Below are 21316 nucleotides of genomic sequence, written 5' to 3'. Positions count from 1 at the left end.
TGAGGGTGAAGTTTCCCCTCCCTTCCTACATTATGTAGCGATAGACAACTAACACAAATTTTATTAAAAAGAATAGTTTTTCCATAACAGAAACCTAAAATGTTGGAATGGTTTTAGAACTGAGCAGAGGGTAGAAGCTGGAAGGACTTTGAGGACAATGTTAGTCAACGACTAGAGTCTTTGCTGGATGCGGTGGCTCACGCCTGTAATCCCAGCACTTTGGGAGGCCGACGCAGACGGATCACCTGAGGTCGGGAGTTTGAGACCAGCCTGATCAACATGGAGAAACCCCATTCCTACTAGAAATACAAAATTAGCTGGGCGTGGTGGCTCATGCCTGTAACCCCAGCTACTCGGGAGGCTGAGGCAGGAGAATTGCTTGAATCCTGGAGGTGGAGGTTGCGGTGAGCCGAGATATCATGCCATTGCACTCCAGCCTGGGCAACGAGAGCGAGACTCCGTCTCAAAAAGAAAAAAAAAAAAAAAAAAGACTAGAGCCTTTGAAGAAACCATTAGTAGAATCATGTTGGCCCTTGAGAAGGCTGCAGGGGAGAGCTTAAAGGGAAATGAGGAACATGTTTTTGTGAACTGGAGGAAAAGAGTCCTTGTTATGTAGTGGCAGCAGTTCAGTAACATTGTCACCTGCAGTAATGTGCAAAGTAGAAATTGTGCCTAACCAGCTGAGTGTTCTAGGTAAGGATATTTCATGGTAGACTGTTGAAGGTGCTAACTAATGTTTTCTTGCTGATTATATCAAAATGTGAAAAGAAAGAGATCATCTAAAGGAAGGACTTAAGAAAAAAAAATCTGGAACTTGCAAGTTTTGAAAATCCCCAGCTTCCCCAGATGGCAAATGATGCTACTGTGAAAAAATGGCTTCCAGGCAAAGAAAAACTCCAGGACATTCCCAGGAAAACACCATTCAATGATGAAGGTAAGAGTGCGGCTGTAAAAATCCTTTGTTCAGACCTCAAAAGGATCTACAGCAGTGATTCAGAGAATTATTCAAACAATAGAGCTCTGAGGAAGTTTACAGTGTTGCGCTTCAGAGAGGGACTCTACAGAGAAGGGCTGAGGGACTCTACAGAGAAGGGCTGATCTTGAAAAGAGCTGTAGGTATAATTTTTGTCCAATGGTGTGAGCCCCAATTCAATTTATAGAAGATTCACAAAGTTTTCAAAACAATTCTTTGGCAGAAGCACTGCCAGCATGGACACACAGAGACAGTACAAAATGAAAAGTAGCCTTTGCACTTCCTAAATTCTACTTGCAATAAGCAAACTGATACAATTACACAGCTGCAAACATGAACTACTTTTAATGGAAAAGGAAAGATGACTCAGAGTGGTATCAAGAGCTCAACGGGTGAAATAAAAGACACGGGGAGTCATTCCTGAACAAGCAGTAGGTTTGAACCCTAATCAAACAACTTCCAACATGTGTCTACCTGGATTTAAGGATTCTATGGCCCAGTGACTTCTCAGGCCTCTGGTCTTTCCTCCTTTTTGAACAGGACTGTTTGTTTGTACCAGTTATCTCTCTTTTTTTTTTTTTTTTTTTTTTTTTTTTTTTTTTTTTTTTTAGGCAGAGTCTTGCTCTGTCACCCAGGCTGGAGTGCAGCAATGTGATCTCAGCTCACTGCAACCTCTGCCTCCCGGGTTCAAGCGATTCTCCTGCCTCAGCCTCCCAAGTAGCTGGGATTACAGGCATGCACCACCACGCCCGGCTAATTTTTGTATTTTTTAAGTAGAGATGGGGTTTCATCCTGACCTCAGATGATCTGCCCGCCTCGGCCTCCCAAAGTGTTAGGATTACAGGCATGAGCCACTGCGCCCAGCCTGTACCAGTTATCTTAAACCTGTCCCACCATTGCATGTTGGGGTGTGGGAGACACAGACATTCAAATGAACTATACTTGAGGAGCTGCACTTAAAACACTACACCTAAGAGCCTCATCCACACCTGGTCGCAATTTAGATGACAGGGCTTCAGACTTTGAGCTGATAATGTAATGGGTTCAGACTTTTGGGGACCTTGGGAAGAAGTGAGTGTATTTCGCATTTGGGAGATACGTGAATCATTGGTGATCAAAGGGCAGACTGTGACAGCCAACCTCCAAGATGGCCCCAAAGATTCCCATCTCTTGGTATTCAAGCCCTTGGGGAATTTCTGCCCATACTGAATAGAGCTAATCTCTGTAACCAATAAGCTATGTAGGAAATGATGGCGTGTGACTTCTGAACTTAGGTCATAAAAGACATTGCATCTTCCATCTCGCCCTCTCTTGGATCCCTTGCTTTGTGAGAATTCAACTGCCCTGTCTTGAGGACATTCCAGCAGCCGTATAGAAAGTGGTGAGGCCTTTTGCCAACAGCCATGTGAGTGAACCATCTCGGAAGCAAATTCCATGCTTGTAGGTAAGCCTTCAAGTGACTATAGCACAGCCAGCATCTTTACCAAAATCTCCTGAAAGACCCTAAGTCAGAACCACTTAGTTAAGTCACTCCCAGAGTCCTGGCTCAAACTATGTGAGACAATAAATGTATATTGTTTTAAGCTGCTACATTTTGAGGTCATTTTCTATGTAGCAATAGGTTAATATAACAAGGGTGCTATTTGTGGACACTCCCAAAGAGACGAATTCCTTGGTAATCAGATGGTTGGGATTTCTGTGCAGAGGGGTACAGAGATCTGCCTCACTGAGTCTGCCACACCTTGTCACCAGAAATTTATGAAGTCCCTTTCTAATAGTTTAATCTAGCCAAGTGCGGTGGTTCACACCTGTAATCCCAGGACTTTGGGAGGCCGAGGCAGGTGGATCACTTGAGTCCAGGAGTTCGAGACCAGCCTGGGCAACATGGCAAAACCCCATCTCTACTATAAAAACAAAAGTTAGCCGGGCATGGTGGCACACACCTGTAATCCTAGCTACAAGGGAGGCTGAGGCAGGAGAATCACTTAAACCCGGGAGGCAGAGGTTGCAGTGTGCCACTGCACTCCAGCCTGGGCAAAAGAGCGAGACTCCATCTTAAAAAAAAAAGTTTAATCTGCCTGCCTCTAAGACCCTCTCTCCACAGAGTGCTCAAAGAAGAAATGTGAAGTGTCAGATACTGAACTGCACAGTATTATATTTTAACTTTCTGTCAAGTAACATTAGGAAGAAAAAAACGTTAAAACAATAATGACGACATGACTCCTCTTCCCACCATCAAAGACCCTGGATACAACAATATCCTTTTAAGATATTAAAAAGCCCAGGCCTGTGGCTCACACCTATAATCCCAGCACTTTGGGAGCCTGAGGTGGGAGGATTGCTTGAGTCCAGGAGTTCAAGACCAGCCTGGGCAACATAGTGAGACCCTGTCTCTATAAAAAATACCAAAACAAGTAGTGGGGCTTAGTGGCTCATGCCTGTGGTCCCAGCTACTTGGGAGGCTACTTGGGAGGACCGCCCTGTGCAACAGAGAGAGACCCCGTCATGAAAAAAAAAAGAAAAAGAAAAAAAGAAAAAAAAGCACATTAAAAATTATTTTCATTGAAGGACTTTCTAAATGTGAGAACGTTATGTTTGTAAAGGCTAAGTTGTTTTCTTTTAAGCCTGGGGGAGGGCGGGAGTAGAAACAACCAAGCAAGGCACACTTCTCACTAGGTATATTAGTGTTGATGTTTGAGTTGACATTAGTTGATTTTTTTTTTCTTTTTTTCGGAATGGTGCATCAACTCATGTTTCAAAAGCAGACACAGAAATAATTTCCAGAGAAATGAGCCAGGGGAATACAGAAATGTGTATGGAATTGGAACAAAATAAACCTGATTTTTTTTCAACATTCTACAGAATTGTTCTGAGATTAAAAAGAAAGGTTTCTAAAAACTAAATATCTAACAAAAGCTGCACAAAGATTAGGCATACATTATCCATGGAGACATTAAAAACTACTAATTTTTTTTTTACCCCACCTCATCCCCTGGTATGTTTGAGGAAAGCATCTGAAAATTCTAACTCAAAATCATCTAAGGGAATCAATGTAAGACACCATTCTATCCCCCTTCATTCTTCTTAACACACCTCAGCCTCTCCCTTGACTAGATAAAAACTTAATTTTCCCTCTCTCAAATACAGTGCAAAACAAAAACTCTCCTGTGAACGGAGAAACATGGATATGGGGTAGAGGTAGGGACTTGCCTACATTACCAGCAGCCAGCCGAAAATGCCCTGTGTGTGTAAAATACGTTCCTTCAAAGGGGCATTGTGAGCACGAAATATAATTTGTGCCAAAAATAATAATGAAAGCTTAGTGAATATTCTACAGTGCAAGCATCGTTACATTTAATCCATAAAACTATCCCATGAGGTACATATTTACCGTTCTTTTCACTTTACATCTTTTTTAAAAAGTGGAAAACAGAATATGATGAATTAACTTGTCCATGGTCATAAAACTGATAGGTAGTGGCACCAGGATTTGGGGACCATCGGGCAGAGGATCTTCCAAAACCGGCTTTCAAAGAGCCACAAAAAGATGTAGCCGGGTTCTTGGCACTACAGTACTGCTTTATAAACAAGTTTCCTTCCGTTTTCTTAATGGGAATCTAGAGGGACACCTTACATAAAGGAAAATGACTGCAACCCGGACCTGTCACTCGACAAATACTGCCTCTCCCCACCTCACTTCACTTGACATCTCTGCCCAACACAAGGCAGCTCTCAGAAAACCGCACAGAGGTTACCACTCCAGAAGTTCTGAGATCCTAGGAGGCAGGAATGCAAATAGACAAAGCACAGTATTGCTTTGGATCGAAAATGTTTGTTTGCTCATCCTGACCCCGATTCCCCGAGCCTAGAACAAACATAGCCCTTCCGCACTCAGGAAATCCCAAGAGGTCAGGTTCAGTCTGGTAAACAACACTGTCCTGGCACCTTGCAGAACACTGGGGACTGTGACAAGCGGCGACAAATTGACACAGAGAGACTGAAATGCACAGGGACAGCAGCCTAGTGGCCTTGAAAACTCAGGTTGACACTTCCAGGGAGGGAATGGGGGAGGTGGAGCCCAATTCCCGCCTCCGGAGAGAGTAAGAGACTTCCCCCATCCTCCTCTTTCTCCCTCCTCCTCCTCCAAGGTACGCAGAGATTTGGAGCGGCGGAGGTGAGCCCCGCGGGAAAAGCAGAAAAGGGTCATTGCCACTTTAAATGACTCAGGAAGTAAAAGGAGGCCTCCTGACGGGGAAAGGGAAAGTGGAACCGGGGCGGCGCGGGGGACAGCGGCAGCAGCAATCTCGCCCGAGTAGCGGGAGGCTGAGCGGGCGGCGCCACGCGGGGGCCGACGGGGGCGCCGGGTGCCCGCGCCGGAAGTGCCCTGCGCGGCAGAGGAAGCTCAGGGACAGAGCGGAGCAGGCCGAGCCAGCGGAAGGCTCTTTGCTGCTCCGCCCGGGCAGGGGCTGCCCCGGCCCCAGGTCCCGCTTCCAGACGCGGCGCGGTCCAGGCGGGCGGCGACTCCCGAGGAAGGGACCCGGGGCGGGAGAAGGAAGTGAGGAGGCCGCGCAGACGGAAGGCGGCGAGCCCTGAGGCCCCGAGGCCTTACCGCGTCACAGCAACCACATGGCCTCCGGAGTGGGCGCGGCCTTCGAGGAGCTGCCTCACGACGGCACGTGTGACGAGTGCGAGCCCGACGAGGCTCCGGGGGCCGAGGAAGTGTGCCGAGAATGCGGCTTCTGCTACTGCCGTCGCCACGCTGAGGCGCACAGGCAGAAGTTCCTCAGTCACCACCTGGCCGAATACGTCCACGGCGCCCAGGCCTGGACCCCGCCAGCTGACGGAGAGGGGGCGGGGAAGGAAGAAGCGGAGGTCAAGGTGGAGCAGGAGAGGGAGATAGAAAGCGAGGCAGGGGAAGAAAGTGAGTCGGAGGAAGAGAGCGAGTCAGAGGAAGAGAGTGAGACAGAGGAAGAGAGTGAGGATGAGAGCGATGAGGAGAGTGAAGAAGACAGTGAGGAAGAAATGGAGGATGAGCAAGAAAGCGAGGCCGAAGAAGACAACCAAGAAGAAGGGGAATCCGAGGCGGAGGGAGAAACTGAGGCAGAAAGTGAATTTGACCCAGAAATAGAAATGGAAGCAGAGAGAGTGGCCAAGAGGAAGTGTCCGGACCATGGGCTCGATTTGAGCACCTATTGCCAGGAAGATAGGCAGCTCATCTGTGTCCTGTGTCCAGTCATTGGGGCTCATCAGGGCCACCAACTCTCCACCCTAGACGAAGCCTTTGAAGAATTAAGAGTAAGTATTGGGCCTTCAAAGCATAAGCCTAGGGGTCAGAACACCTGGGTTTCTGCTCAGGTGGCCTGACTGTGACCACATTCGCTTTCACTGTGTCCCTAAGAAGCTAGTCTTTCCAGCTTTTTGGGAGCAGTTCTTATTCGCCCTTTTTGGTTGAACTCCTTTGAGAATCTAATGAAAGTTCTGGACTCTCACCTGAGAAAATACATGCACACACAAAATCTAGTATACAATTTCTAGAAAATTGCAAGTTTCTGGTCTGTGGATTCCAGGTAAAGCATTTCTTGGGAGTTTTGACCCCACGTAGGCCAGTTTCCACAGCATCACTATTGTTGAAACTGGTGCTTTGTGCTAGGGCTCTTGATAAGGCAATCTTTTTGCCTACTTGAAAACATGGGAAATATGATTTTGCCACATGAATCCAATCAGGTGGTACGTCTGCATTGAAAAGAATAACACAATAGTTTAATAGTAACTTCATATGTGCCCTGAGTTCATTTTAGATTTTTCGTGTTTGAAACTTAGTAGAAAAGGAGGGTAAGAAGATGGAGGCCAAATTGGGGTGGGAGTGGAAGTTCCCATGTCCTCTGTCTGGATCTTTATCTGTCTTGGACCTTACTGGTCCCCCAGGCAGTGGACACTTAGGAAATGTTTGTTGAATGAATGAATTTGCAGACGATGCGCCTTTTATTTATATTGTGGATATCTACTATCATTCAGAAAAACTGCTGGTGTTAATCGGGGAGGGAGGGGGGAAATTTTGAATGGAGTGATCAGTTGATTAAGTAATCTGTATTAGCGAGCATTGTCATATTATGATGACTTTTGCTTTCCTCAATAGGGAATAGCTGGCTTTGGGATAACAAATACTTTGAGAATGAAGCTCATCTTTATTAGGTTTTCCCTTTTTTAGTCCCTGTTTATAATTGTAAAATGCACATTCAGAAAGTATGTAAAAACTTACAGTCTAACAAATAATTAAAAAACAAATAGGTAGTCTCCAGATTAAGAAATAGAACATTGCTAGCAATATTGAAGCCTTTCCCCCATACCTTTTCCAATTGTAACCATCTCTCTTCTGCATAAGTAAGAATAATCTTGACTTTTGTGATCATTTCCTTGCTTACCTTTATGCTTTTATTCCATATGTATGCATTCCTAAACTTATTTGAACTTGACACTACGGGTATAATATTTTTATCATGTATTCTTCTGGGTTTTGCTTCATTTTCTCAACATCGTGTTTGTGAGAGTCATCCTATGAGTGGCTGTAGTTTATTCAGTTTCTTTACTATATCGAATTCCATTTTATGAATATGCCATAAGTTACCTATTCTGTCATAGATGGACATTTGATTTGTTCCCAGGTTTGGGAGCATCGGGCTCTTACAAATAATGTCAGTGTAAATATTCTTGGTCCTGTCTGTTGGTGTACATTTACATATATTTAAGTGGCCTATAAACGCAGGAGTGAAATTGCTGTGTCAGAGGCTATGCATATCTTCAGTAATACTACATGTTGCCAACTATTTTCCAGAGTGGTTGTACCAGTTTGAATCACTATGAAGAGTACATGAGAGTTCCTGTTGCTCTGTATCTTTAACACTTGCTGTTACAGTATTTTTAATTTTTGTCAATCTTGTGGATATGTAATAGTATTTTATTGTGGTTTTAATTTTCACTCCTCTTATTACTAATGACTTTGGGGATCTTTTGTATTTTCTCTGTGAAGTACCTAGTCAGTTCTTTTGCCCATTTTTTTTATTGAGTTGTCCTTTTCTCATTATTTGAATTTTTATATATGTTTGTTCTTTTCTTTTCTTTTCTTTTTTTTTTTTTTGAGATGGAGTCTTGGTCTGCTGCCCAGGCTGGAGTACAGTGGCTAGATCTCAGCTCGCTGGAAACTGTGCCTCCCAGGTTCAAACTATTCTCCTGCCTCAGCCTCCTGAGTAGTTGGGATTACAGGCACCTGCTGCCAAGCCTGGATAATTTTTGTAATTTTTTTTTTTTAGTAGAGACGGTTTTGCCATGTTGACCAGGCTGGTCTTGAACTCCTGACTTCAGGTGATCCGCCCACCTGGGCCTCCCAAAGTGTTTGGACTATAGGCATTAGCCACCATGCCCAGCTATATATTTGTTTCTGATTTTTTTTGTTGTTGTTGTACTCTGTGTGGGTTGCAAATATCTTCTATGTGGTTTTTCTTTTTAAAAAAGTTGTGCTTTGAATAGAAGCTCTTCATTTTAATGTGGTAAAACTTATCGATACTTTTCCTTATGGTTAGTGCTTTTTGTGTCTTGTTCTACTTAGTATTGATTTTTGTGTAGTAGAATTAGCGGCTCAATTTCATTTTTTCCCCATACAGATACCCAATTACTATTGGCATATTTATTGAAAAGCCCTTCCTTTGTGCACTGATTTGCTGTCCCACCTGTCATATATCAAGTGCCCGTAATGTGTGTGAATGTGTTTCTTGGCTCTTCTGTTCTCTACTGTTGATCTGTTAGTATATCCCTGTGTGAACAGCATGTTTTCTCAGTTACCATCCCTTTATAATATGTCTTAATATCTGGTAAAGCAGGTACTTCCATCTTGTCTCATAAGAGTGTGTTGGCCAGTTTTGGCCCTTTACATTTCTTAGAGTCATAGTATTAAAAAGCCTGCAGGAGTGTTTTTGGATATTGTATTAAATTTATAAGCCAATATAGGGAGAATTAATATCATTACAACATGAAGTCTTCTGATTCATTTATTTAGGTCTTTTTTATTGCTTTGCAGTAAACTTTTATTTTTTTTTTCCTGAAAGATTTTTCACATCATTGTAAAATGATTTTATAGTATTGTAGAAAATATGAGCCAGGCACAGTGGCTCACACCTGTCAGCTATATGGAAGGCTGATGTGGGAGCATTGCTTGAGTCTAGGAGTTTGAGGCTGCAGCGGGTTATGATCCTGCCACTTCCCTCCAGCCTGGTCGACAGAGCAAGACCCTGTCTCTAAAATAAAAATAAATGGTTTTAAGTTTTGTTTTCTAATTGTATATAGGAATGTGGTTAACTTTTATGTATTGATTTTTTTGTAATCTAGCTGCTGAATTATCTTACATATCCTAATCATTTATCTTTTTTTTTTTTTTTTTTTTTTGAGACGGAGTCTCGCTCTGTCGCCCAGGCTGGAGTGCAGTGGCGCAATCTCGGCTCACTGCAAGCTCCGCCTCCCGGGTTCACGCCATTCTCCTGCCTCAGCCTCCCGAGTAGCTGGGACTACAGGTGCCCGCCCCTGCGCCCGGCTAATTTTTTCTATTTTTAGTAGAGACGGGGTTTCACCATGGTCTCGATCTCCTGACCTTGTGATCCGCCCACCTCGGCCTCCCAAAGTGCTGGGATTACAGGCGTGAGCCACCACGCCCGGCCCCTAATCATTTATCTGTAGATTTATTCTACATACATGATTATATTATGTGTGAAGAGAGATACTTTTTGTTTGTTTCTTTTCAACCCTTATACCTGTTATTTGTTTTTTCTTGCCTTACTGCATTGGATAGCACCCCCAGGATTATGTTGAATGGATGTGATTGATAGATATTCTGGCCTTGTTTGTGATCTAGCAATAATTGATAACATTGCACAAATAAGTGATACATTCTATGGTTTTTGAAAATAGATATGTTTTATCAGTTAAAAAAAAATTCTAGTCCTAGTTTGCTAAGTTTTTCTGAATTTTGATTCATTACTTAATATCAAATGCTTTTTTTGCATCTTTTGGGATGATCATGTGATTTTCTTTTTTACTGTGTTATGATGATGAATTACATTAATTGATCTTTTAAAGTTAAATTTAAAAATCAGTGATATGTTCACATGCCTCAAAAGCCTTTGCCCTTTTTACCTGATTCTTCCATCAGCTGTTGGTAACTACTTGTGTTTTTCTTAGAAACAGGATCTTACTCTTGCTCAGGCTAGAGTGCAGTGGTGGGAGCATAGCTCATTGTAATCTCAAATTCCTGGGCTTAAGCGATCCTCCCACCTGAGCATCCTGAGTTGCTAGGACTACAGGTGTGCACCACCATGCCTGGCTAATTCTATTTATTTTTTGTTTTGTAGAGAGGGTGTCTTGCTGTGTTGTCCAAGTTGGTCTTGAACTCCTAGCCTCAAGCAGTCCTCCCGCCTCAGCCTCCTACAGCTGTGGGATTACAGGCGTGAGCTGCTGTGCCTGGCCAGTAACTGTTTTTATTAGTTTTTTGGTTACCCTTCAGGTGTTTCTTTCTGCAAATAGAGGTGTGTGCATATATATGGTCTTACTTTCATCTCTTTGTATTGTCGTATTTTATAATTAAAGCAGAAAGGCTAGCATTTCTGGGATTTCCTTGACCCAACTTGGTCAAGTTGAAGTAGCCTCATGTTTTTGGATTTGGCTTATTAATAATTTATGTAGTTTTTTTCGTTTATATTTATGGAAGAAATTGGCCTATCATTATTCTTTTACTGTTCTCGTGAGATTTTGCTATCAAAGTTTGGCTTCATAGTCTGAGGCAGAGTGTAGTGTTTCTTATATATTCTTTCTCTCTTTTAATAGTCTGGAAGTATTTGTGAAAGACTGAAATATTTCTTCCTAGAGTGATTGGTAGAACTGACCATGGAAGCCATCTATTCCTGGAGACAGTGAAGGGGGAAGGGAGAGTTGGTTTATTATTCGTTTATTATTGGTGTTTTGTGTTTTTTGTTTGTTTGTTTTTTGGTTTACATTTTTTAACATCCCCAACATTTTTTATTATTTTTAGTTTCAAACTTTTAAGTTCTGGGGTACATGTGCAGGATATGCAGGTTTGTTACATAGGTAAACGTGTGCCATGCTGGTTTGCTGCACAGATCATCCCATCACTTAGGTATTAAGCCCAGAATTCATTAGCTGTTCTTTCTGATGCTCTCCTTCCTCCCACTCCCTATCCACTGACAGGCTCCAGTGTATGTTGTTCCCCACCATGTGTCCATGTGTTGTAAGATGCAGCATTTGGTTTTCTGTTCCTGCGTTAGTTTGCTGAGGATAATGGCTTCTGGCTCCATTCATGTCTCTGCAAAGGACGTGATCTGATTCGTTTTTATGGCTGCGTGGTATTCCATGGGATATGTACCACATTTTCTTTATCCAGTCTATCACTGATGGGCATTTAAGTTGATTCAATGTCTTTGCTATTGTGAATAGCACTGCAGTGAACATACATGTGCATGTATCTGTATAATAGAATGATCTATATTCCTTTGGGTATATACCCAGTAATGTAATTGTTTTATGTAGTATTTTTGACTATGGACTCAATTTCTTTAATAGTCATAGGTCTGTCTAGGTTGTCTATTTTTTCTTAGGTTAGTTTTGATAAGTTACATTTTCTCAGACGTTTCTCCATTTTATCTAAATTTTCAAATGTGCTAGTATGAATTTGTGAATCATATTCTTTTTTTTTTTTCTGTAGCTGTCTTAGCTATTCCTTTAAGAACTGTAGGCATATTGATTGATAATCTGCCTCTGATAATTCTAGTGTGTGAAGACTTTGTGGACCTCTTTCTGCTGCTGTTTTTATTTTTTCATGTTTCATGTTTTTATTTCTTTTTGTGCTGGGTTCTGTGTAGCTGTGTAGCTTCTCATTGCTTTTTAAAAATTGCTTATGGTACTTTTCCAAATCTTGCATGAAGCTGCATACTTTGAGAGAGGATTTGAATTTGATTCTGCTAAGGCCTGAGAGTACAACTTGTTTAGAATCCCCTTCTACTAAATTAATTTCTTGAGGTTTCTTGGACCAAACTTTCAGGAGGACCTTGCCCACATCTTAGAGACTTTCTTTCATTTTATCCCCCTCTCTGTTTTGTTTACCTCTCTACCTTCCCCTTTAGATGTTTGGGTAGTGACAAGTTTAGTTTGCTTTTACTCTGAGATTTTACGCCTTAGCGGGGTGAAAAAGTGAGAGGGTCCCAAGTCTATATGGAAAGGATCCCCTTTATTTATTTATTTATTTATTTAGAGACGAAGTTTTGCTCTTGTTGCCCACGCTGGAGTGCAGTGGCTCCATCTCGGTCGGCTCACTGCAACCTCTGCCTCCCAGATTCAAGTGATTCTCCTGCCTCAGCCTCCTGAGTAGTTGGGACTACAGGCGCCCACCACCATGCCCAGCTAATTTTTTATATTTCTAGTAGAGATGGCATTCCACCATGTTGGCCAGATTGGTCTTGAACTCCTGAACTCAGGTGATCCACCTGCCTTGGCCGCCCAAAGTGCTGGGATTATAGGCCAGAAAGGATCTCCTTTAAATGGTTTTTTGTTTGTTTGTTGTTGTCGTTTTTGAGATAGAGTCTTATTCTGTTGTCCAGGCTGGAGTGCAGTAGCGTGATCATGGCTCACTGCAACCTTTGCCTCCTGGGTTCAACCAGTTCTCCTGCCTCAGCCTCCTAAGTAGTAGGGACTACAGGCATGCGCCACCACACCTGCCTGATATTTTGTAGTTTTAGTAGAGACCGGGTTTCACCATGTTGGCTAGGTGAGTCTGGAGCTCCTGACCTCAGATGATCTGCCCACCTTGGCTTCCCAAAGTGCTAGGATTACAGGTGTGAGCCACCGCCTGGCCGTCCTTTAAATGTTTTACTCTGAGCATGCCATAGGCTTTGCTTTCTGTTATCCCATACTCCTCTCACACCTCACTTTCTACTAACCAAATGCACAGCCTAGTTTCTTGGGCTCAGTATATGTTCTTAGATCAAAAACTGCTTCGTGCACTCTGCTTATCCTAATGTTAGAACATTACTAACTGAACTGTAGACTTTACTGAATGTCACTAGTTTTTCCTCTGATGACTTCTGTACCACGATTCTATCCGGGACCTCACATTTCCTTGTTTTGGATGATCTTGACAGTATTAAGCAGTGCTAGTGAGGTATTTTGTAGAATGTTCCTTGATTTTGATTTCTCTGGTGTTTTTTTCCCATGGTGAAACTGGAGTTATAAGGTTTGGGGAGAATATAATATTCTTTTATGCTTTGTTTTTTTACACTTAGTATGTCCTGGAAATCACTCCATAGATTCGCTTCATTCTTCATGTATAGCAGCTGGAAATACTCCATGAGTGTCACTGAATTCTTCATTTAAGATACCGTGTTTTTCAACTCTAGAATGTTAATTTGGTTATTTTTTAAGAGATCTGTTTCTCTGGATCTTTATGGAAATCATCCTTGATTGTATGTTACATTTTTCTGATTCTTTTTTTTTTTTTTTTTTTTTTTTTTTGAGGCGGAGTCTCGCTCACTCAGGCTGGAGTGCAGTGGCGCAATCGCAGCTCACTGCAAGCTCCGCCTCCCGGGTTCACGTCATTCTCCTGCCTCAGCCTCCCAAGTAGCTGGGACTACAGGCACCCGCCACTACGCCCGGCTATTGTTGTTGTATTTTTAGTAGAGATGGGGTTTCACCGTGTTAGCCAGGATGGTCTCTATCTCCTGACGTCGTGATCCACCCATCTTGGCCTCCCAAGTGCTGGGGATTACAGGCGTGAGCCACCGCGCCCGGCCACATTTTTCTGATTCTTGTCATGTCTCACAGTTTTTCATTTAATGCCAGATGTTGTGTTTGAAGGAATTGTAGAGACAGGAGTAATATTTTCTTTATTCTTCTCAGAAAGAGCATGGCATTTGCTCTGTTAGGCAGCTAGGGTGAGAAACTGCTCATTTTGGTTCAATAAAGATAGGAGCTTGATGGCAGCTCTGGTTTCAAATGTTATGAGTGCAGTGAACATTTACTTATTGGCAAGAGAATATCTTGGAACAGTAAAAGTGACTCAGTGGGATGATGGACAAAATAAGAGGATCGTTATTATACTGCATTCATTCATTCAGCAAGTACTTATTGAGAATCAACTGAGTGTAGATACTTTCTAAGTATTAGGAATATAGTAGTGAACAAAATGAAAGTCTGTACTTTTGTCAGAGCTTACATTCTATTAGAAGGAAGTAGGAAAGAACAAATAAGCAAATCAACATGTAATAAGTATTATAAATGAAAAGTAAAATATAATACAGGATTAGAAAGGGACGGGAAATATGCTAGCTCTACCACTTTTTGACCTTAGGCAAGTTATATTATAGTTTGGCCTTGTTTCTGTATTTCTAAAATGGGCATAATGATAAGAAATAAAATAGAGCTTTTGTGAGAATGAAATTACTTTGTGGGTGATTAAGAAACTTTAACAATGCCTAACACATTGTTAGTGCTCACTAAATGTTAGCTCTTCTTTTTATTATTAATATAAAGAGGCTAATTATACAAGTTTAGAATTGAGAGGAATTTGTACAATTTATGTTTTGATACCTCAGTGTTTAACCAGGCTGTCAGTGGCTGGTATTGGCAGTAGAAGGCCAAGTTCTTGCCAAAGTCTGCTGACATTTAGAGAAAAAGCAAACTTCAGAGTAGGCCAGAATGAGCAGAAAAACAGGGTGATCCTACAGCGAGAGGGGATTAGGGATGGAGACAACCTGATAGGCCAAATGGACTGAGTGAACATCTTGAAGGGACAAGATCATCACTTAGTCACTTGAAGTACTGTTCTTTCTTTTCTCCTGGATGTTGCTGTATTACAGTTTTGGTCTGTGGCATTTGGTCTCCAGGGGATTTTGTGGGTCCAAGTTTGAACTGAGCCTAGTCTTTAGCTTTATCATAGAAAAATAGTTATGCAGCCCAATTTATGACTTCTTACCGAGTCATGACTTGTCATCTCACATAGGTGTGTTTCTCTTACTCTGACCATAATTTCTGGCTACGAAAATGGGTCACTGGATCTGACAAAGGAGCTTGATCTGGCTTATGGATTTATTCATACAAAAATTCTTACATTGTCAAGGGAATTTGCATTCAAAGCTACATTTAATGAACTTTTATGTTGAAATAAAAGCGCTTTAGATATACTCAATAGTCTAGTATTTTTAAAAATTATTTTGAACACAACCTACAGTAGAGGAAATATATTTTATACTGTGATCTTGTTTATACACACAGCCACTCACCAGACATACCCCGTTAACTCAAATGAGACACCATTTGCCTTACTACATATATGTTCTGTTTCTCTTCTATTCTGTTAAAAAAAAAAAATTCTGGACCCTCCCACTACATTGATCTCATGGCACACTAATGTGTCATGTCCTGTGGTTTGAAGACCACTTGTCTAGTTTACCCCAAGATCACCTGAAGAAAAGGTAGAGTCTTACAAAGTGGCAAAGGGAGAAGTGGTTGGCAGAATTCAGTAAATATATAGCATCTGTGGAGTTCTTAACATGGCTTTTCTAAAGACAGATCCGAAGGTTTTTAAGCCACACCCTTTGCTTTTAAGATGGGTGTTTGGGAAGAATGTTTGGTTAAGTGATAAGAGGAACAACTGCTTGGGGAGTGACTGAGGAGACATTGGTATCTGGGTGGATGGAAGAATATAAGTATATGCTCAAAGAGCTGTGATTCTCGAGGAGCTGGAGGTATGCCGTAGTGTATTCCATAGGGGTCAGTGAATCTGGCTTTTCAGTCAGCTCATAGAAGAAGCTTTCGTAGGGAGACAGAAGGTTGAAGGCTTGCTGTAATGTATCTATTTATGTTTTTAATTTTTTGTTCTTGCTGAAGAGATACAGGTCACTTCTAATTAGAGTTTGTAGCACTGGCATACATAGTGGTTCAACCAGTGTCTTATTTATTTGTACAGAATAAGACAAAAGTAAGACCAAGGTAAAGGGAATGGCATGCTGTCATTAGTTGGAGCCACCCTTGCGTAGTTCTGTAGAAAGTTTATGTGAGGCCTGCAGTTCTGGGATTTCCAATCAAAGTGTACTTTCTTAACCTGTAAAAAGTCTTGAAAGTATGCAGTGAACTAGACAGATAGGGCTCTAGCTTTTTGGAATTCACTCTCTCCAGTGGGAAAGAAATAGCAGAGTAATTTGGATGGTGTTATGTGCTATGAAAACAATAAATCATGGTAATGTAAGAATGAGTTGGTGTGGCAGGATAGGTTACTTTTTGATAAGATGTGTTATAGAAGGCATCTCTGAGCATATGACATTGGGTGGGGATGTGAATTATGACATCTTGTGAAGTTCTAGGGAAATTTTCCTGTTGTGTTACCATTTGATGCTACTGTATAGAGTCCAGTGATTTTATTCATAGCAGAGACAATTGGTTTGGTTTATTTGAACAACTCCTCATAGAAGGGTTAGTTGGCTCTGTAAATGAGAGAATGGCATTGTTCTAGCATTTGAATGTGTTGTTAGCACAGATGAAAATACTGCTCTATGGAGGGAATATGAGATTATGGGAATCCCTTTTACATTAGTTAGATTTTTTAGGGGATTCAACATTGATGGTGATGGAGCTTCATTAAAGAACTAGAGTGCTTAGCCAGTGGTCTGAACAGTCCACTCGAGAGTAAAGATCCAGGCTTTCTCTACTCTCTCTCCCAAAAGTCTGGTGCCCTCTTTTTCTCTTTTCTGGCCTTTCAGTCAAAATAGGATGAGTTCATAGGCATTTTATGCTGTTAGGCAATTGCTTTTTTGGGTAAGATTGCTGATGCAGTAGGCTTATTCTTAGGCTCCTCTGGTGATAAAGGACTCTTGAGCCTCTGTCACCATTGTCTTGACCACAACTCTTGACATGGAGGTTGCCTTGCCTGCCTCTTCATTGACATACCCACCTTTTCCCTCCCCTTGCATCTAACCCAAGTCTGAGAAGCCAGAGATTCATCTGTATCAGTGCCTCGTATGTGTTCTGCTTGAGGTTATAGTTCAGTCTGGGAGGACCAGCCCAGTTTCATGCTCTTATTCTTGTTTTAATAGAACCAGGGGCTAAACTTGTTAGGTGGCAGTAAGGAACACAGATGCTTATGGACCTTTCAGAATAGGAGATGTATTATAGACAGTGGATGAAACAAAAGCTTTAGTCTTGATATGGGGAGTAGAGATGAGAATGGGGTAAGAAACGCAGAAGCCTGACTCTGGGAGAGTTGAATCTCGTGTGTGTGGGTGGGGGGGAGAGAGAGAGAATTGTGTGTGTGTGTGTGTGTGTGTGTGTGTACATATCACTATGATAGGATCAAACCAACATTGCATCAGGTGCAAAAAAAGTCAATGTTGATGCCCTTTTTAAGTGTCAGAAAACTGATCAAGAATGAAAAAACCAAAACCAACCAATCAAGCAAAATCTACCAAAGGCTCAATCCACAATTTACGGCAAATAACTATATGGGCAGTGACTTTGATGTATACTGTAATGTGCTAGATTATTTTTGTTGAACATTTATATATTAAACCCACTTCAGATGGGTTTAGCTAGTTTTTGGTAAGGTAATAATTGGTTTTTAACATCAATAAGAAGATCAGCAAATACATTCATTATAATATGTCCAAACTATAACATATAGCTAGCTTTCATTTTAGAGACTGATTATGTTATTTTTTAAACTAATTTTATTCATCTGAATAATTTTGGAGCATTTATTATGATGAACTGTGTGGTGGATACTAAGAAGAATAAGCAAAGTTTCCAACTTCAGCAAGCTTACAGCGCAATAGAAAAGATAGTCTTTTCACATGCTTATTTGTGTGTATTAGAGAAAAGGTACAAACAGTATGCTATGGAAGTGGAGAGAAAAGAGAAATTGATATCACTGGAGGGCATGCAGCCAGGAATAGATTCTTAGAGGAAGGAGTCTTCGAGGTGGGCCTTGAAAGATGGATAGGGTGTTACTAGGTAGATATAGGCTTTGAGGTATCCTTCTCTGTGTTCCCATTGTAACAGCCTGTGAACATTTATTGTAGCACTAGATACTGTGTACTATGTCATGTTATTTCTTTCCATGTCTTTCACTGGTGGGTTATAAACTCTTTAAGGCTAGAACTATATGTTATTCATCTTTGTATTCCCAGCACCTAGCACAGCACCTGCTGGATAGTAGATGAACATGAAATATGTGATAAATGTGTGATAGGAAGTATAATAATCTTGTTTAGTTCCAGGGCATTAATGAAGAACTGAGAGAGTATTGCATAGTTGTTATATATCAGTATTTACATTGGGATTAATTTGACTGCATCTAAAATAATGAAATAATTTGGAAAAATCCAAAATAACTACTCCCACATGATGTTTATTTCTCTGTCACGTAAAATAACTTTGGGTGTAGGCAGTCTAAGGTTGGCGTGGCAGAACCATGAAGTTACCAGAAATGTAGGCTCTTTTCAGCTCCATTCTGACATCCTTACTGCATCATGGACCAAGATGACCGCTGGAGGTCCAGCTAGTATTTCCAAGTTCCAGAATCACAGACATAGAAAAGTGAAGGGCACACCCCTCTATTTTTGTTTGTTCGTTTGTTTGAGACAGAGTCTTGCTCTGTCGCCAGGCTAGAGTGCAGTGGCACGATGTCAGCTCACTGCAACCTCCGCCTCCCGGGTTCAAGTGATTCTCCTGCCTCTGCCTCTCAAGTAGCTGGGATTACAGGCACCCGCCACCCTGCCCAGCTGATGTTTGTATTTTTAGTAGACACGGGGTTTCGCTGTGTTGGCCAGGATGGTCTCAATCTCCTGACCTCGTGATCTACCCGCCTCGGCCTCCCAAAGTGCTGGGATTATAGGTGTGAGCCACTGCACCTGGCTGGGCACACCCCTCTATTTTAAAGGGAACTCTTGAGAAGTTGTACACATTGCTGCTTATGTTTCATTGGCCAGAACTCAATTCCCTGGCCTTACCTAGTTGCAAGGGAGGCTGGGAAACAGTCATTTCTCCAGGCCACAGTGTGTCCAGCTAAAAACCGAGATTCTCTTACTAAGGAAAAATGGGAGAATATTTAAGGACCAAACAGTCTTTGACCCAGTTGGCTTTGCAGTCTGTTTTTGAGTCTTAGCTCTTCCACCTACTAGCTGTATAATGTTGAGTAATTCACTCAGCCTCTGAGTCTTGGTTTCTTCTTCTGTAACATGAGTTAAGTAATTGTTTCTCCCTATTGAGTTATCATTAGGAACAAACAAGATCATAGATGTAAAGAGTTTAGCACAGTGCCTGGAATATCATAAGCCCTCAGCAATGGGTTGCTCTTATTCTTATTACTGTTATAAAGCCATCTAAGGTTCTATTCTGAGTTCCATTCCAGACAAGTTAGTCTGGCAGCAGTAGAAGTTCTGGACACCAAGTTTCTTGGGTGCAAACTGTTCATCCCCCTCTCCTTCTGTTCCTTCTGCCTGCTCTAATCTGGTGGGTAGATAGGCTGGAGAAAAACTTGCCTTTAGAGAAGAGGCTTCTGTATATTTCAGTGTCCTGCTGATGCCTTATGCACTAGCTAACCAAAACACAGCTGGTAGGTCTAATTTTAGGTTCACAAGTCTTGCTGGTTGTCCTCTTTAGATTCTGTTTTACATTCTGAACTGTGGGAAGTTTTTATAGAAGCAGAGGGGAGGTGGGGACAATATACTCTTCACTTTCTGGTTAGAAAATAACCTTCATTTTATTTCTAGTAGGCAGTCATGGGGAGAGATGTAAGGTTAAGTTTATATAGGCACCCCTACTGTTTTCCTCTCAATTTTGAGTGTGTGTGAACCCTGGCAGGCTCGAACCTGTGTTGATTGGTAGACTCTGACTTCATGTGTATAAATAATGAAAATGCTAATCTTTGGCCAAGGTTATAAAACCAAGAGAGTCTAGGAATTTTTGTCTGTTGTTGAGTTTTGAGTCTCTGTTTCCAGATATATGAGAAAAATAACATAGCTGTCATTTATTGAGTGGCCAGGTCATTTTCATATATTGTTTCATTTGTTTCTTAATAAAATTCCACAATAAGCTGTGTTGTTATGTTTCCATTTTATATATGAGGAAACTCAAAAGAGGTTAAATTTTGCTGAAGGTTACTTAGCTAGCAAGTGTAAGGACTGGGATACTGGGATTTGAATCCAGGCCTGACAAAGTACATATTCTTTCCATCATTCCATTTTGCCTCTACAAATTTGATTACTCCCTCTCATATTTAAGCCAAGCTGTACTAGTACATTATCCTTATGTTTATTTTCTGTATGAAGGTATTTAATAAATGAATACTTTCTGAATATCCTAAAACTATTTTTCCCCTTCTCTTTGGTCTTCTTTCTATATATTGTATATAATTTTAATTAGTAACCGATTTTTTTTTTATTTTGTTCTATTCAGCACTTGTCTAGGTCAATACCTGATACTTAGTAGTCACTCAGTATTGTTATTTAATTAATAATAACAATAACAGAAATGATAACTAACATTTATTGAGAACTTAGCTTGTACCTCTTCTCTAAACTTTCTGCATATTTTTTCATTTAATGTTCACCACAATTCTTTGAAGTATAGTATTTCTTAAGATAATTTTGTATATTATTCCAAGTTAGTGGCATGTTATTTTCTTTTGATCTATTTATTCATTCAACATATATTTATCGAAGGCTTAAAATTTGCCAGGTGGAGTATTTTGGGCAGTAGGGAACCAACAAGAAGCAACTCTAACTCATGGAATTTATAATCTTTGAGCAGAACAGACAGTAAACAAGTTAAATAATAAGTAATATTTTAAATAATGATAAGTGCTATGAATAAACAAACTGGGGAAGGAGATAGGGAGTGACTGGGATGTGGGAATGAGAGGGAAGCTTTTTAAGGATCCAAAGACTTTTTGAACTAGTGACCTGGGTATAGTTAGAGCCAGTGATGAGAAGCTCTAGAGGCATAATGGTTCAACTGAAGGGAATAGCAAGTGTAAAGGCCCTGAGATAGAACAAGTTTACTAAGGGGATAAAATGAATGGCTGGAGTATAATCAGTAGGGGTGGGGTAGGGGTTGAGTAGTGGATGAGGTCAGATTACCAAGTAGGCTGTGGTAAGGATTTTGGGTTTTATTCTAAGTAGTCATAGACTGTTTAAGCAAGGGAGTAAATGATCTGATTTATATTCTTAAAACTTCTCTTTGGTTCCTATGTGGAGAATGGGACTGTAGGGTAGCAAGAGCAGAAGCAGTATTGCTGCTTAT

The 21316-nt window shown here is 41.2% G+C and overlaps 1 protein-coding gene across 6 annotated transcripts in view; it reads left to right on the top strand.

Moving 5' to 3' along the window:
* Positions 1-5347: 5347 nt before the first annotated feature.
* The window catches only part of LOC105471562 (tripartite motif containing 44), a 197016-nt gene continuing 181047 nt past the window's right edge, over positions 5348-21316 (top strand). For 4 of the 6 annotated variants that reach the window (XR_981214.3, XR_011610685.1, XR_011610684.1 and 1 more), the window contains exon 1: positions 5348-6268. Coding sequence is in view for 2 of the 6 variants with exons in the window: in XM_071074879.1 (XP_070930980.1) it covers positions 5600-6268 (669 nt within the window). In the remaining 4 variants the exon portion in view is untranslated. The remainder of the gene's footprint in view (positions 6269-21316) is intronic. The other 2 variants (XM_071074879.1, XM_011724101.2) reach the window with 2 other exon arrangements.

Source organism: Macaca nemestrina, chromosome 12, assembly GCF_043159975.1.
Source record: "Macaca nemestrina isolate mMacNem1 chromosome 12, mMacNem.hap1, whole genome shotgun sequence".
NCBI classification, from domain to species: Eukaryota; Metazoa; Chordata; class Mammalia; order Primates; family Cercopithecidae; genus Macaca; species Macaca nemestrina.
Note: the sequence above shows the minus strand (reverse complement) of the source record. Positions and strands in the feature narration are given on the sequence as shown.